The sequence below is a fragment of the Triticum aestivum genome, chromosome 4A (genome assembly GCF_018294505.1).
Source record: "Triticum aestivum cultivar Chinese Spring chromosome 4A, IWGSC CS RefSeq v2.1, whole genome shotgun sequence".
NCBI classification, from domain to species: Eukaryota; Viridiplantae; Streptophyta; class Magnoliopsida; order Poales; family Poaceae; genus Triticum; species Triticum aestivum.
In genome coordinates this window covers 671,190,961-671,205,282 of record NC_057803.1, presented here as the reverse complement: position 1 = coordinate 671,205,282, position 14,322 = coordinate 671,190,961, and the positions used below count along the sequence as shown (strand labels likewise).

General features: G+C 44.4%; 2 protein-coding genes across 19 annotated transcripts; both read right to left on the bottom strand.

Annotated features, from left to right (window-relative positions):
• Positions 1 to 654: 654 nt before the first annotated feature.
• LOC123088027 (nudix hydrolase 19, chloroplastic) lies at positions 655 to 3,970 on the bottom strand. The gene is made up of 6 exons (XM_044510173.1): positions 3,303 to 3,970; positions 3,025 to 3,165; positions 2,810 to 2,914; positions 1,859 to 1,958; positions 1,534 to 1,626; positions 655 to 1,234 (listed from the first exon to the last, which is right to left on the bottom strand). The coding sequence occupies exons 1-6, from the start codon at positions 3,948 to 3,950 to the stop codon at positions 969 to 971; spliced, it is 1,353 nt and encodes a 450-aa protein (XP_044366108.1). The 5' UTR covers positions 3,951 to 3,970; the 3' UTR covers positions 655 to 968.
• Positions 3,971 to 7,195: 3,225 nt separating this feature from the next.
• Positions 7,196 to 13,506, bottom strand: LOC123088025 (uncharacterized RNA-binding protein C17H9.04c). Of its 18 annotated transcripts, XM_044510169.1 has the most exons (7): positions 13,102 to 13,505; positions 10,728 to 10,786; positions 10,293 to 10,391; positions 9,207 to 9,396; positions 8,085 to 8,428; positions 7,792 to 7,862; positions 7,196 to 7,507 (listed from the first exon to the last, which is right to left on the bottom strand). In XM_044510169.1, the coding sequence occupies exons 5-7, from the start codon at positions 8,414 to 8,416 to the stop codon at positions 7,494 to 7,496; spliced, it is 417 nt and encodes a 138-aa protein (XP_044366104.1). In that variant the 5' UTR covers positions 8,417 to 8,428; positions 9,207 to 9,396; positions 10,293 to 10,391; positions 10,728 to 10,786; positions 13,102 to 13,505; the 3' UTR covers positions 7,196 to 7,493. The 18 variants fall into 18 exon arrangements, 16 of the variants coding, with proteins under 16 accessions (XP_044366104.1, XP_044366099.1, XP_044366101.1 ...); XM_044510164.1 differs by having other exon boundaries at positions 9,207 to 10,221; positions 10,700 to 13,505; XM_044510166.1 differs by having other exon boundaries at positions 10,700 to 13,505.
• Between the last annotated feature and the right edge of the window lie 816 nt (positions 13,507 to 14,322).

Below are 14,322 nucleotides of genomic sequence, written 5' to 3'. Positions count from 1 at the left end.
CTCCTTCTGCTCCTACAGTCAAACATCCTGCTCCTCCTATAATTACACATCCTCCGGCCCCGCCTGCACCCCCGGCACCTCCTGCCCCGCCAGCACCTCCCGCTGCTCCTACAATCACACATCCTCCGGCCCTGCAGACACCTCTTGTTCCTCCTACAATTACACATCCCCCGGCCCTGCCCGCACCTCCTCCTCCTCCTCCCGGCGGCGAGCGGCGGCGGCAGTCGGCAGACGGCGAGGAGGTTCGTTCGATCGATCTGATCTGATTTGATCGATTGCAGAGAGGCGATCGAGGAGGGTAGGGGCAAAGGACGGACGCTGTTAATTTTGGGGGCCAGACGGACGGGTGCGGGTCCGTTTTCTACCGGGATTCGGAGGGCCAGTGAGATTGGGTTATTAGGTTTTGATCAGCCCGTTGGGCCGTGTTTCAAGTTGGGCCAGACATCCTATCGCACCGTTCCCATCCACGATGATCAGAATGACGTGTCATTCGTGGATCGATCAACCCTTAAAAAAAACAAAATCGTGGATCGATCAGAGTTCAACCTCATCTTGTCCTCAAAATAGACTCAAAAAATAAACTTGTACTCAAAAAATAAATAAATAACATCCACTAAAAAAAACATAGCTACTTCATCTAGTATAGTTCTCAAGGAAAAAAAATAGCAACTTCATCTTCAGTTTGTATATGTCTCTATGCAAGCACATCCGTGCAAGTTCTTATACATCATACACTTGAAATCAAATCACCAATAACCGTCAATATATCCACGACGCCGATCTTGCAAAACTCTCCCCGGTCCTCTTCTGCCCTTCTGTTACAACCACCAGCAATGAGCAACAACATATCTACTGTAGCTATCGACAGTGTAAGAAATAGTACATGGCGTGCGCCTACAATGTTTCAGTGTGCTATACAAACATCCCCTTCCGTAAATCGGAAGACGAAGTAGTATGGTCCAGGCTCATCATAGGTTGGAGAAGGAGCTGGGCACCTTCGGCGCCCCTTCGAAGGCCCACGACGATATGAGGTGGTGAGCAATGGCGTAGGGCCCGGGGACGAACATCGGAGCGGGTTCCTCGCTCTCCACCCTGAGGTCGGAGGAGGTGCTCTGCCCTCTCTCGGCGCCCTTGCATATCTGCTTGACCTTGAGCGCGCTTGATCTCTGGGCTTTCTCGTACTCGGCAAACGTTAGCGCCTTCTTGACGTCCTCACGGCTGTGCCACTGGGCATCTGCGTGTGTACGGCAAAATAAGAAAAGGATGAAGACCAATCTGGCACTTGAGATGAGAGCTACGCGCCCAGGAGTATCATGCAGTTGATTTCTAAAACACTTTTCCTGAAACTGAAATATAAGTTTGGGTTTTGCAGCATTTGATCTATAATAGAAGTTTCATCTATATATATTCTTGTAGATATCTTACACAAGAGGAAAATAACGAAAGAGAAACTGTGACATGGGAAATGATGAGATGAACCAGTAGCGGCAGGAAAGGCTAATAGATCAGCATGTTATTCATGTGAAAAATTACCTTCAAGCTCTTTTTTATCAACATGTATGTCCAATGATTTAGCATAAGCAAAGAAACCCACCATCAGCTGGCATGGCATGGTATTTGGCCCAACTGAAAAAAACATATGCAACATGAGAACTGTCAGACTTGGCACACAAAAACATTGAGTGAAAACATACTAGTTTCAACTGATGACTTAAAATAGTTCTTCAAATATACAAGTACTTATGTAAGTTTTGACACGGTAACTACATGTCTACACACTTGACATATCCCACTATTAATGTATTATCACAGGTTTCCATTGGAAAATAGTAAACAGGCAACGAAAAGACTAGCTTACCAGGCCATGGTTGAGAACTGTGGTAAATGACTTGCCCAACTTCGATCCCAGTTTCTTCCCATGTTTCCCTTCTCACTGCCTCTTCCAAGCTTTCCCCTGGCTACAAACAGAACAGCTGCAGTGAGCATAAGCTTCTTACAGTGTACGGCAAGAGGACGGTGAACTTGTTAGCTAACCCTACACACTGCAAATTGCACTGCGCTTAATAACCTTGGGACAAAATAAACCAAGAACAAGGATTTCTTTCAAACTTTTCAATTTATTCATTCATCCATTCTACTTATGGAAGCTACACCGAACTTTAGTGGTTACAGGCTTACAACAATGAGGCTATTACAACCTTACTGAATTCAAAGATAGCTTATGTAGCCCATGCTCAGATGATCAACTGAAAGCATTACTGTGTATTAAAAGAAACTGGATCTCTAAGTTCTTCATTGTCCACTAATAACGACTACTGGATGTCAAACAGGCCGGAGCAAAATTTTGAAAATAATCATGCTTGGCACAACACCGAGTGTCAATTTCCAAGTCACAAAGTCAGAATATAGTGTGTTGATGGGGTATTACTCCTATCCGTGTAACTGAGATTTACGTCAGGTATTTTAAATCAAATTCAAGTTCTTCTGCTTAGTAAGTGCTTCAATTAACCCCTCTGTAAGCATGACTAACGTGACAATGCTAACTTGTTACAAGATCTAAGCAGGATACAGAGGAACATGTTGTATAAGAAAGCTATTAGTTCACTGAACTTCTTATGTACTCCTATTAGTACAAACAGGGGGTGACAGGCTGACAGCAACTTTTTGTACCCCTGTTAGTACACCAAGATATTCTTAGTCTGCCCCTCCTCATTCAACCCAAAAGCAGCTCATGAAAATTTAAGAGAACAAAGGATGCAAGTGCAACTGAGCACATAACGATATGCAAAAGAGAAGAAGTAACTCGCACCTCTATAAAACCAGCAAGACAACTCCACATCCGGGGCACAAATCTTGACTGCCGGCTTAAGAGAGCGCGGTCATTTTGTTTATCAATGACCAACATAATCACAACCTGCAAATACAACAAAATGGCTTAAGGAGACAGTGAACGCAAACCAGCACAAGCCACAGGCAGCTGCAAACACTAGGAGAGGCCAGTCAGTAACAGAGCACAGATCATACGGGGTCAACTCGCGGGTATATCCTCTTCTTGCAGGACTCGTTGCTGCACTGCTTCCGCGTCCCGGCTTCGGTAGGAACTGCCTTTGCCCCGCACGCTCCGCAGAATTTCGCCGTGTTGTGCCATTCTAGCAGCGCTCGAGCCTGCCCGCATCAGGAATCAAATCAAGCAAATCATTTGGCATTTCCCGAATCACAGAAATGTTTCAGTATCAGTGGGGAATTTGCTTGAGAAAATACTAGTTGGAAATAACCAAAAGTAGAAAATGGCAGGCACGTACGTGGCCGGCGACGGCGAGCTCCCCCATGGCGTCCTTGTCCCTCCAGTCGGCGGCCACCATGAGCGTCCTCAAGTCGACGAACGCCGACTCCTCCCCCGCGCCGCCGAACCTGGCGCCCTCCACCTCGCTGACGTCGACGGCCCAGTACGCGGCGGCCTCCTCGCCGCCCCCCTCGCCGCCGTGGGAGCCCAGGAACACGAAGACGTCCGAGGGGACGCCGGGGACGCGCGAGGGCGGGAGCCACGCGAGGCGCCAGGCCGGCGGCGGCGCGGGGGACGAGGACGAGGAAGCAGGAGGGTCCGGGGAGCGCGCGAGGGGGCGGCCGCGGCGGAACGGGAGGACCCTGGAGAGGTGGTGTCCGGCGGCGGCGTCGGCGCCGTCGAGGAGGGCGCGGAGGGCCTCGGCGGCCGCGGAGGGGGAGACGGCACCGGAGGAGCGCGTGCCGGCGAGGCCGCGCAGCGGGTTGGCCGCGAAGGCGTGGGCGCGGAGGTGGATGGACATGGCGAGGGGGGCACGGCGGGCCGGCGGCAGCCCGGGTTGGTTGGTGGCGCTCTGCCTCGCCGGCGAAGGTTGTTGGGTACGGATTAGAGGTAGCTGGGAATGAAGCGACACATGTCTATGCCATGTGGGGCCACCTACCGCACACATACCTCCACCCAAAGCATTTTCACACCTACACGTGCCCCTGCACTTCAAATTTTTGTTTCATATACTCTCTTCTTCTCCGCACAAGTATTTCTAGACGGAGGAAGTAGTTATAAATGAAGATCTAATTTCGAAATGATGGTTCCTTTGTCAAAATGCATGATCGACTAACCGATGTTCTATAAAGAGGAGAAATGGCGTGACAGAGGAAAAGAAGAGGGTAGTCGACCAATCAGTATAGCAACGACGACAGCAAGGTGACAATGACGGATCACAGAAGAAAAGGTGTGTGAAAGAGCTGCAGAAATTAGGAGGAACAAAGGATTATAGGAGGGGTAGAGCGGAGACTCCCTAAGGCTAACTCATCGTGTTAATCCTACGCGCAAGTATAATAGTGGGACATAAGACTGCTTACATGGCATTTTTGTTTATGTTAAAAAGATAGACAACCAAAATGGAACTATGGAAGGGAGTACGCTCTGATGCAAGAGCCGGCTTCCACATGTCCTCCTAAGTAATAAGATAAGTAAATGAGAAAGAGAGAAAATGAAACAAAAAACTAACCTAAGAGCCAACCTTATAGTCAACTCTATTGTATGAATGCATCTCTCATTAATCACCTAAATCCGGTTAGAGGAGTAGAAGTCCCGGTTTATTCCTCTAAACTGGACCTAGCCGATCTTCTAAAACGTACAATGGAGTATAAATTTTACTCCGAGCGGCGGTCGAAGAGTAAAAATACTCGCCCGCTCGACCAAGGAGTAAAAATCTTCCCCTCTCCCTTTCCCTCTCCCACACGCTGCTCAATCCTCCTTCGTCGCCGCCCTATGCACGCCACTGCCACACCGCGCCGCCCCCACAAGCGACATGGCCGGATCAAAGGCCGCCGCTGATTCGCAGCATGTGGCCGGCGGATCGACGCCGCGGTTCCACCTCCTCCTCCTACTCCTCGTCCTCCTGTGCCGACGGTGCCTCCTCCTCCCGCGGCACCGCCCAAGCCGAGGTACCACGGCTTGCGCTAGCGCCAATGGGGGACATGAATCACGGAAATCTATGACCGCGATACCGGGAAGACCCAATGGCTAGTTTCTGTCCACTCGGCGGACGCGACAGCGCCAATGGGGGACATGGGTGGCGGAAATCTATGACGCGACAACGGGAAGACCCATTGGCTGGTCTCCTTCCACTCGGCGGACGCGGCGGCGCGTGCATACGGAATCAAGTCAGCCCACCTCTACAGCGCTGCCGGCCATTGCAATTTCCATGATGGATATCTATCGCCTGCGCACCAATGGACAATCTGGTGGCCTACACACGTGAGAGGTGGGAGGACGGGGCGGCGCGCGAGCCGCTCGCAGTTGAGGCCGCCGATGAGGCATACTCCCTCCGTCCACGAATAAGTGTACTTCTAGTTTTTATCCTAAGTCAAAGTTTTAAAACTTTGACCAACTATATACAAAAAAGTAGTAACATATATAATATCAAATTGATATATTATGAAAATACATTTCAAAACGAATCTAGTGATACTAATTTAGTGTCATAAATTCTGCTACTTTTCCCTATAAAGTTGGTCAAAATTTTAAAACTTTGACTTAAGATAAAAGCTAGAAGTACACTTATTCGCGGACGGAGGGAGTACATGGCTGAGCTCCGCCAGCGCTCCCCGGAGCGCGTAGAGGCTGAATGACGGCTCTACATGCAGTACGCGACAGAGGGGACCGAAGTCATCGACCTATGCAGCAATGAAGACGACGAAGGCGAAGGCGACGACAACGACCATGACGATGACGATGACGGCTCCAGCGACGGGCCAGACCCAATGATCGGCGACACGTCTAGAAGGGAATGGAAATAGATCGAGAAAGAATATGATGAATTGGATTAGGTTAAATTTCTATCTAATATGTCGAATCTAGTTTAAGTTATATGTAATATATTAAATCTGCACCGAATTTAAGTTTATGTAGCCATATTTGCACCGAATGTCGTTTATTTTGCACTGGATTTGCATTGATTTTGTTTTACTCCACTAAATTTGGGAGTTCGGCTAGGAACAACATTTCTTTAGGGAAGTAAATATACTCTAGTAAGGTTTACTCCTCTATTATTTATGGGATCGGCTAGAGGTGCCCTGAGTGAATGATATTGTTAGTTTTTAATGACAGTTTTATATAGCCAGCTACTGGCTATATTATTAGGGTGTGTCTAGAACTCAGTCGGCTGAGACTTAACAAAGTCTCAGTCGAGTGACGTCAGCGTTTTTTTTTTTGCTACAAGCGCACATCTATATGCTACAAACGGCGACGAAAAATGTTGCGATGGTATTGCAAGCAACAACAACAAATGCTACAACTGTTCTAACTAAAATGCTACAACCGTCAACGAAGGATGTTGCAACCGGTGCGATGACGTGCTACAACTGAGGAGGGATGACATGCTTCAACCAACAAAACAAATGTTGCAACCGGTATGAAAAAATGCTGCATACGGTCAAAAAAATGTTGCATGGTCGACTGAGACTTCGTTAAATCTCAGTCAACTGATTTTTAGCAGGCCCGATATTATTAACCATGCTCTAAGCTTCATGTATAAGAACAGAAGATATTAATGTACCCAGACGAACTTGCAAATCTTGGACAAAGCACCTAGACCACTGGCTTTTGATGGAAGGATTTGGATAGTCATTAGTTTTACACAGGATGAAATGAGTTCTAATCTCGAAGTAGATTGAGGAACAAAGAATTGAAAAAAAAAATGTTCCTCTTGAGTTCTAGAAAACATGAGGCTTAGAGGAAAGGAAACGTAGTATGCAAATTTGTATGTCAATCCTGAGAATTCAACTAGAATCATGGATGAAACAGGCGTTTTAACAAGCCTGGTCACACCCATATAAATGATCATACATAGAAGTTTTCACGTCCAGGTTTCAAACTCTAAACCCATATGATGTTGCTTTCAAACTCTAGCAAGCTAGGCAATATATGAATTTTGCGCCAGTTGCCAATGGACATATCTTCCTACCAATATTTACAATGGACATGCATGGATTATTTTTCACAAGTTTCCGAAACATAAAAGATGTGATTTAGCTAAAATTTCGAGAAGGGATCATCCATGCCCGGCTTCGGAATTTTTTCTCTACGTCTAGGTTTCAGAAACAACATGATGTCATCGAAAAATCCAGGCAAGTAACAGAGAGGAAAGGAAACAGAAACACAAGCGTATCAACAGTTACACAATACATATAAGGATGGTTAAGAATATTTATTCAAGTAATCCAAACCGTACAATATGAGCGACGCCTCGACCAACGTAAACGAGGCGCGACGATACCATGCACGCGTTACATTCTGGAAGCTAAGGGAACTTCTCCTGCCCTCGCAACCATGCAACGGTTGTAGTAGTATAACAGGTGGCAATACATCATATATACTACTCTGTAGTTTTATTCTTCCTGGATCGCAGCTTGCGAGTGTGACAATGGTTGGTCTCGTCCTAAGCCATCGCGTCACGCCTCTCGATCTCGGTCGGCATGGTTGATCCTTACTTCCCGGTGCCTGTTTATTTTGGTACAACAGAACGGTTCCATTTTAGGGCACAGAGAATAGATATTGGATGAAGGTTTGCAAATTGCAGTGCAAACAAATGGTTTCGGGGTTGCTTGATTAGACAGCTACAAGTAATTTTTTACCACAATTAACTGTTGTCAAACAGTTTTTTTTTAGCTCTTTTGCATTGAGTGTTGCATGCAGGTTCGAAAACATGCATGTATTTGATCAAAGAGTAGTTGTACATCAAGGCACCAAAAGAACATATAAGTTGCAAATTGAAGACAATATACCTGCTTCCCTAGGTGCATTGCAATGATAGCACTCAATTCTGCTTGCAAAATTGTGCACATTACAGCCAGGCCTGGAAGAAATAGACAGACACAAATAGTTTTGTGTCAAAACATGATTCAAAAACTATTCCACAAGAGAATGTTCTATAAGTTTTGTTATTCAGTTAACTTTCATCTCAAAATATGTAGGCCTGCATGCTACTGTTTCTTGCCATGCATAAGATATATCAGGATAAAGGATACATACAGGTTATAAGGATGACATCTATGTTTGAAGCGAAGCTATAGCTCACCTTGTGCATATCCAGTCACCAGTTTTCCACCCAGCACGAACTCCACCGCTCTCAGCAGCGCCAGTGCCACCCTGGCCTGCGGGGAAGTCCCTCACGATGGTGCCACACTTGAGGCAGCTGGAGCGGCTGGCGAAGTTGTGGTAGCCGCAATTGCAGTACCAGTCACCTGGGCGAACGTCCAGGGAGGTCAGCACACCACCTATACAGCGGCCGTCTCCGAGCTGCAGATCCGAGCGCGTGGCACGGCAGCGCTGACAGAAGTCACGGCGGCTGAAGTTGAGGTGCTGGCACGAGTTGCAGTTCCAGTCTCCAGGCTTCCTCTGGGTGTTCATTCGCAGTAAGCCCTGTATACATGCATGCATGGATGCGTCAACAAGTTAGTGACAAAAAGGGAAGAAAAGAACTAGACATAAGTTATACCTGAAGTACTACTAATTATTAGCTCATTGCTCCATATATGTTTAGTATGAGCATAGAGATATTACAGAACCATAGTACTGTGGTAATTATATGTATGGGAATATGTCCTGGGCCAATGTGATTATGAGCTAGAAAACCAAGAATGAGAACACATGTACTTAAGATGCTCGTACTGCACATAGCCCATGTAAACACAAACTAAAAGGAGGAATATTGTACAGGCTAGACAAGGCAGCAGAGAAACAAAATCAAGGTCGCCTTAACTAAATTAGGCTAAGTCGGTGCTCCATCTCTATCATTTGCACATGTAGATACATAAGATAATATTTTTAGATGGTGCCCCAAAAAGGTGGAAAATACAAGGCAAGCAAAACGCTATGCAAAGAGAGAACATGCTAATTAGCCAATAAAAATAACGAAAACAAAACTAGTCAGTTTAATCTATGAAAGAACCAATTGAATCTGTTTAGCTAGGATTTAAAATCTTATGCACATCACATGCATCACACTTACGCTTGCACAAATACTTTTTGAGCAACTATTAGTAGATTAAGAACAAGAATAAGAGTATATGGCCTTTTTCAAGAAGATTACATAGGCAAATGGTCCCAGTCTGATAGATGAGCCGGAAGAACAATAAAGGAACTTGGTCTTAAACAAATCGTCCAAAAGAACAAGAGAAAAACGGGAAGGGTCACATACCCTGTGAAGGCTTTTGGTTCAGTACTAGGGTTCTCAGCTGCTGTCTTGTCCTTGTTGTGTGCTTTGCTTGCTTGCTCGCTGTGTTCTTACTTCTTGTGGATGGTTGCCTTTTTATAGTGGAGGCGCCTCAATAATTGCGAATCCAGGGCGGCTTTGGAGGCACAGAGATGCTCTGACCTAGCCTTTCTAACTGAGCTATCCGGATTGAAGGGTGAATGGAGAAAAAAGGACAGGGAGAACCAAGAAAGACCACAATGCAACAGAAAAGTGGTGCCAAAGATAGGAGAATTTTAGTGTTACATCCTGAGTCTACCCCGCGGTATATTACTTCTGAATGTGTACTAACTGATTCTTCCAAACATAAATGTAATTGCGCTATAATTAACTACTCCAAAAATCAAATAGTTGTCTCAGTAACATAATTTGATTAAGGTAATTCAGGCAAATGTTTTGTGTATATACGCACAAATCAACTTTTCATTGGCACGGACACCTCACTGGTTTTATAATTATGATCTAAATTTCAAGCTAGGGCTACAGCAGTTCAGTTGTAAATGTGCAGGCAGGCAAATGCAGAGTAAGAATGGTGTCTACCGGGCATGCAAGTATAAACCAGTCTTTCATGCATGTTGCTTAAAGAGTTACTTAAATACTACTCCCTCCGTTTCCAAATATTTGTCTTTCTAAAGATTTCAACAAGTGACTGCATACGGAGCAAAAATGAGTGAATCTACACTCTAAAATATGTCCATATACATCCGTATGTGGTAGTCCATTTGAAATCTCTAAAAAGACAAATATTTAGGAACGGAGGGAGTACAAACACAGTTGATTAGTTGGACCATAAAAATAGCTCGAGACTGAATCGACACCATGAATATTACAAGATTCAAGAGCAACAAATTCAGCACAATAATATAGCCTGATCAGTAACTTGTTTTCTGCTATATATTACTGGCCACCTTTTCTCTCTTTTTTCAGAGAAATTGTTAGTTTAAGGTCTTTTAATTTATCCCTGGACAATGGTGTGAGGAATTAGGATCAAAGGATATATTCTTTAGATTTTTATTCTTCCACAATATGTACCTGGGGAGGTGCAGATCTAGCAGTTATGCACACTTTGTGTGGCTAATAGAAAATCCTAGTGCCCCCACCTTAGACCAAAATGCCACATTACTTCAGTAACTGTAAGAACGAAAAAGAAAGGCAGATAAAAAAAACGAGGCCGGCAATTACAATTAAAGTGAGGAAAATAAAAGTTCATAAACGAATTTGAATAAATTCAACTGTACAGAAAATGTAAATATAGTTTTGTAGTAAAAATGCTGGCTAAAATTTCAGCTTAAATGAATTGTTTAAATTAGCCTTTCTCATATGTATTCCCCTTATTATACATACAGGCTCAATGCAAATCTTGTAAGTGTTGTATCCATGGAATCATACTGTTACATGTGTAAATCCATTACAGAGTAAATGTGCTCTAGATCAATTACAGAGTAAATGTGCTTCTAGCTTCGTTACCGGCTTCCTGTATGGGCATCCCTGATTAAGCGTGCAGCTGTGTATAACAATATATTTTCCTGCGAGAAAAGTACAATATGCTGGATATTTGTCATCCTCTGTTCTGTAGTGCACAATGGTAGGCAGAAAAATAACTGGAAAAGTGGAAAGGCCAAAATAGATGCATGTAACTTTTAAGAAAATGGTCTACAAGATTCATGGTGACAATTAACAGTTCAATGAAGATACTAGTAGCTCAGGACTTAGTAGGCTTATTATTTCAAGCGAAAACAGTGAACAAGAAAAGGAAAAAGTTTCTTGGCTCCATGGAGCCATAACTCAAAACTCAATAACCCTTGGATGCTTCATCAGGGTTTGTATCACTGTCCATTACAAAATTGCTTGGTGAAGATGGAGTACTAATCATAACACTCTTCCTACAAACTCCCTCTAATATTTCTCTACAGCATCAACACACAAAAATATTATTGGAAAGGCACGATAAACAAGGCAAAGCATGATTGAAAACCTTATCACACAACTAAAAATTAAGAAAGTAGCAGACATTCCTATCTGGACCTATCTGCATCAAACAGCGCTAGAGGGTGGAGCCATGGCTGCATGGAGCTGAAACTCCAGACTGGAAAAGAAAATAGGTAAAGCTAATTCTCTTCAGTTAACATTTTACCTTTTACTAATTTAATTTAATAAAGAGTTTGTATGTCTTGTCCATTCTAGATGTTGTGCAACCTCCCAAAGATAGTACTAAAGTTGGAAGTGGCATTATATGCCAGGGGCAGATTGTATTATTGGGGTTAAATATATATAGCCACTTCAGAATCGATTCTCTGCATACGTGCATTACCTACAGACATTCACAAAACCTATTCTGATCAACATATATTCTCCCAAATCACACCTTTACGCAATAATTCAAGAGGTTCCATGTTCACTTCTAGTCAGCTGTCCGTACTGTTTTATTTGCATGAAAAGGATCTGTCGGGACTACCCTAAGTATGTCTGTTCCTTTCCCTCTGTTGTCATCAGGAACTCAAACGTGAGTAGAAGAAACATGAATAACCCTGTTTCTCAGAGACCAAGTAAGACCTGCAGCGTAATATATGAATATAAATGATAGAAGTTTGGTGATAAGGATTTCCGTATCTAAAAAAGGAGTATGTTTTTCACCAAGGCACACTGTATTTACAGATTTCCAACAACTGGGCAGTTCTACTACTAACTTACAAGTTCATTTGGGTTTTTCACAATCTAATCTAGAATAAACATACTTTCATGCAATTTAACATATTTATTTATGCGGCAATTGCTCCTCTGTGTGGCATATTGTGGAAACCGATCTGTTGCAGATCATTGGAACAAGCGTCCACACTAGCCAGATTGACCACCATCAAAAAATATCAAAACATTAATCAAGTGTAGACACATCAGCAAGGTGTTCCCTTTTCAACGAAGAGAATCGGTCAGTTACCATCTACCATACAGCTTTGGTTTTCTGACCTGGATGCTTTAGTGCTATAAACGGCAGGGCAAGAGCAAGGTTGAGTCGATGCTTCTCCCGCTGCTGGTTTGCAGAGGAATCAACTCCACACTGAAGTGCAAAGGTAAAGACGTTACCGGTTGCAAATACTGTTTGCACTAAACAATGTTCGTTGTCGATCCAACCATGGGATGTCGACGGGCAAATCAAATCAATGACCAACTGGTGAAAATCTAATCTAATAAATCTTTCCTGTGAATGGGTACTGATCTGGTGAAGGTGAAGTTCAGTCCATACTACAACTAAAACGGTACTCTGCTTTCTCAAAAAGGCAAAGGATTCTAAGCTTAAAATTCCAATTCAATTATGATTTGCAAAGATTGTTCCCCGTGTCCCCAAAGAATACTATTCCTTCCTTTGTTCCCTCAGAGGAAGCTCATGTGCAAAGCACGTGCTACGGCATATACAGATTTTCATCCCATGCAGCGGAAACTCCGCGTAGCAAGCAGTGCTTTGACAGCTACGGATACTATCCGGTGACAAAAGAAAAATCCGGCACTGCACAAGACAATATACCTGGGAGCACTGGGAGATTGCTTAGGAAAAAATGGTTTTGTTTGAAAGACAAGGACATTTTTATCAAGCTCCAGGTTCTAGACATGCAGAGCACTATTGGTGCCCCTTTATTCCCTTTTCTCAATCCGAATTCGTCGATTTATTCCACCCAAAATATTCCATCACCCTTATCACTTGCTCTAATTTTTTTAAAGTGTAGCATTTCACCTTTTATCCCCATCTTGAACTTCCTGTTTGAAGTCTAAAAAGGATAATGGCATCTCACATTTTTATACTGACGATGGCTGCGGTAAAAAGAGGCTTTGGTTGGGCGGGTGGTACCTGGAGCAGATCTGCCTGAAGCCCTTTTTGGCGCGCTACCTGGACGCTAGAGTAGACACGAGGGAGGCTTGGGCTCGGGGAGGCTCGGCTCCTCGCTTCGGCTTCTTGTTCACCCTCGGCGGCGTGCGGGCGCCGCTTAGATCCGGTCGCCGTCGATTGGGCCGACGGAGCCGGCATCCGAGCGGCTCCAGCGCCGACCCCACTCGCGCGCTCCGTCGCGACCGCATCGACGCTGCTTCTCCTCGATCCTCCTCGGCGCCTCCGCACACCGCAGCCGACGGCCGGAGCCACCGCGCCACTGAGCTGCCGCCGACCGCCACGCGTCGTCGTCGTACAGCACTGAGATGGTTAGTCTTTTTGTTTTTTTCAGAGAGAGAGAACCGAGACAGCTTTGTTGGGCTGCAGAGTACAGTAGCACTCTTTTGGTCCCTTTTTAATCATTGGAGTCAATCTATTTTGGGCCAGGCCCAATATACTTTGGGCCAGAACTCTACGTACCTCGTCTAAGAAAAAAAAATAGCTCTCTCTCAAAAAAAAACTAGCACATACCTATTTTTTATTTTAGCTGAAAAAACCTGTTTTTTATTTCCCTAATAAAAACCTATTTTTTATTTTATTGAGCTGTGGAAAAAAACTACGTACCTAGCCCTTTCTGGATACTACTCCCTCCATCTGGTTTATAAGGCTTTACTCTCACAATTAATTAGATCAATAATATTATTTTTGCTAGAAAACTTCCGATCTATTCATCTCCAGTCATAGCAGTACAACGAATACCAGAAATAATAAAAATTACATCCAGATTCATAGACCACCTAGCGACGACTACAAGAATTGAAGCGAGTCGACGGAGTGACGCCGTCATCGCCCCTTCCTCGTCGGAGTCAGGCAAAACTTGTTGTAGTAGGCAGTCGAGAAGTCGTCATGGTAAGACCACGTAGGACCAGCATACCAGAATAGCAACCACCGCTAATGAAGAGTAATATATAAAATACTAGTAAAAATGCACGTGCAATGCACGTCTCCACATGTTCGTCAGTACAAATAAATTAGTAATAATAATACTAAGAGAGTGGCTTCTAAAAATTCAGTTTGTGAAAGTGCACGAACGGTTCGCCTCTCTCAAAACTGCGACGCCCCCCACTATCCTGAGCCGCTGACCCTGATGCTTGGGAAAATCCGCCAGGCCGTCAGGGAGCAAAGTTTCAAAGATAGCACATC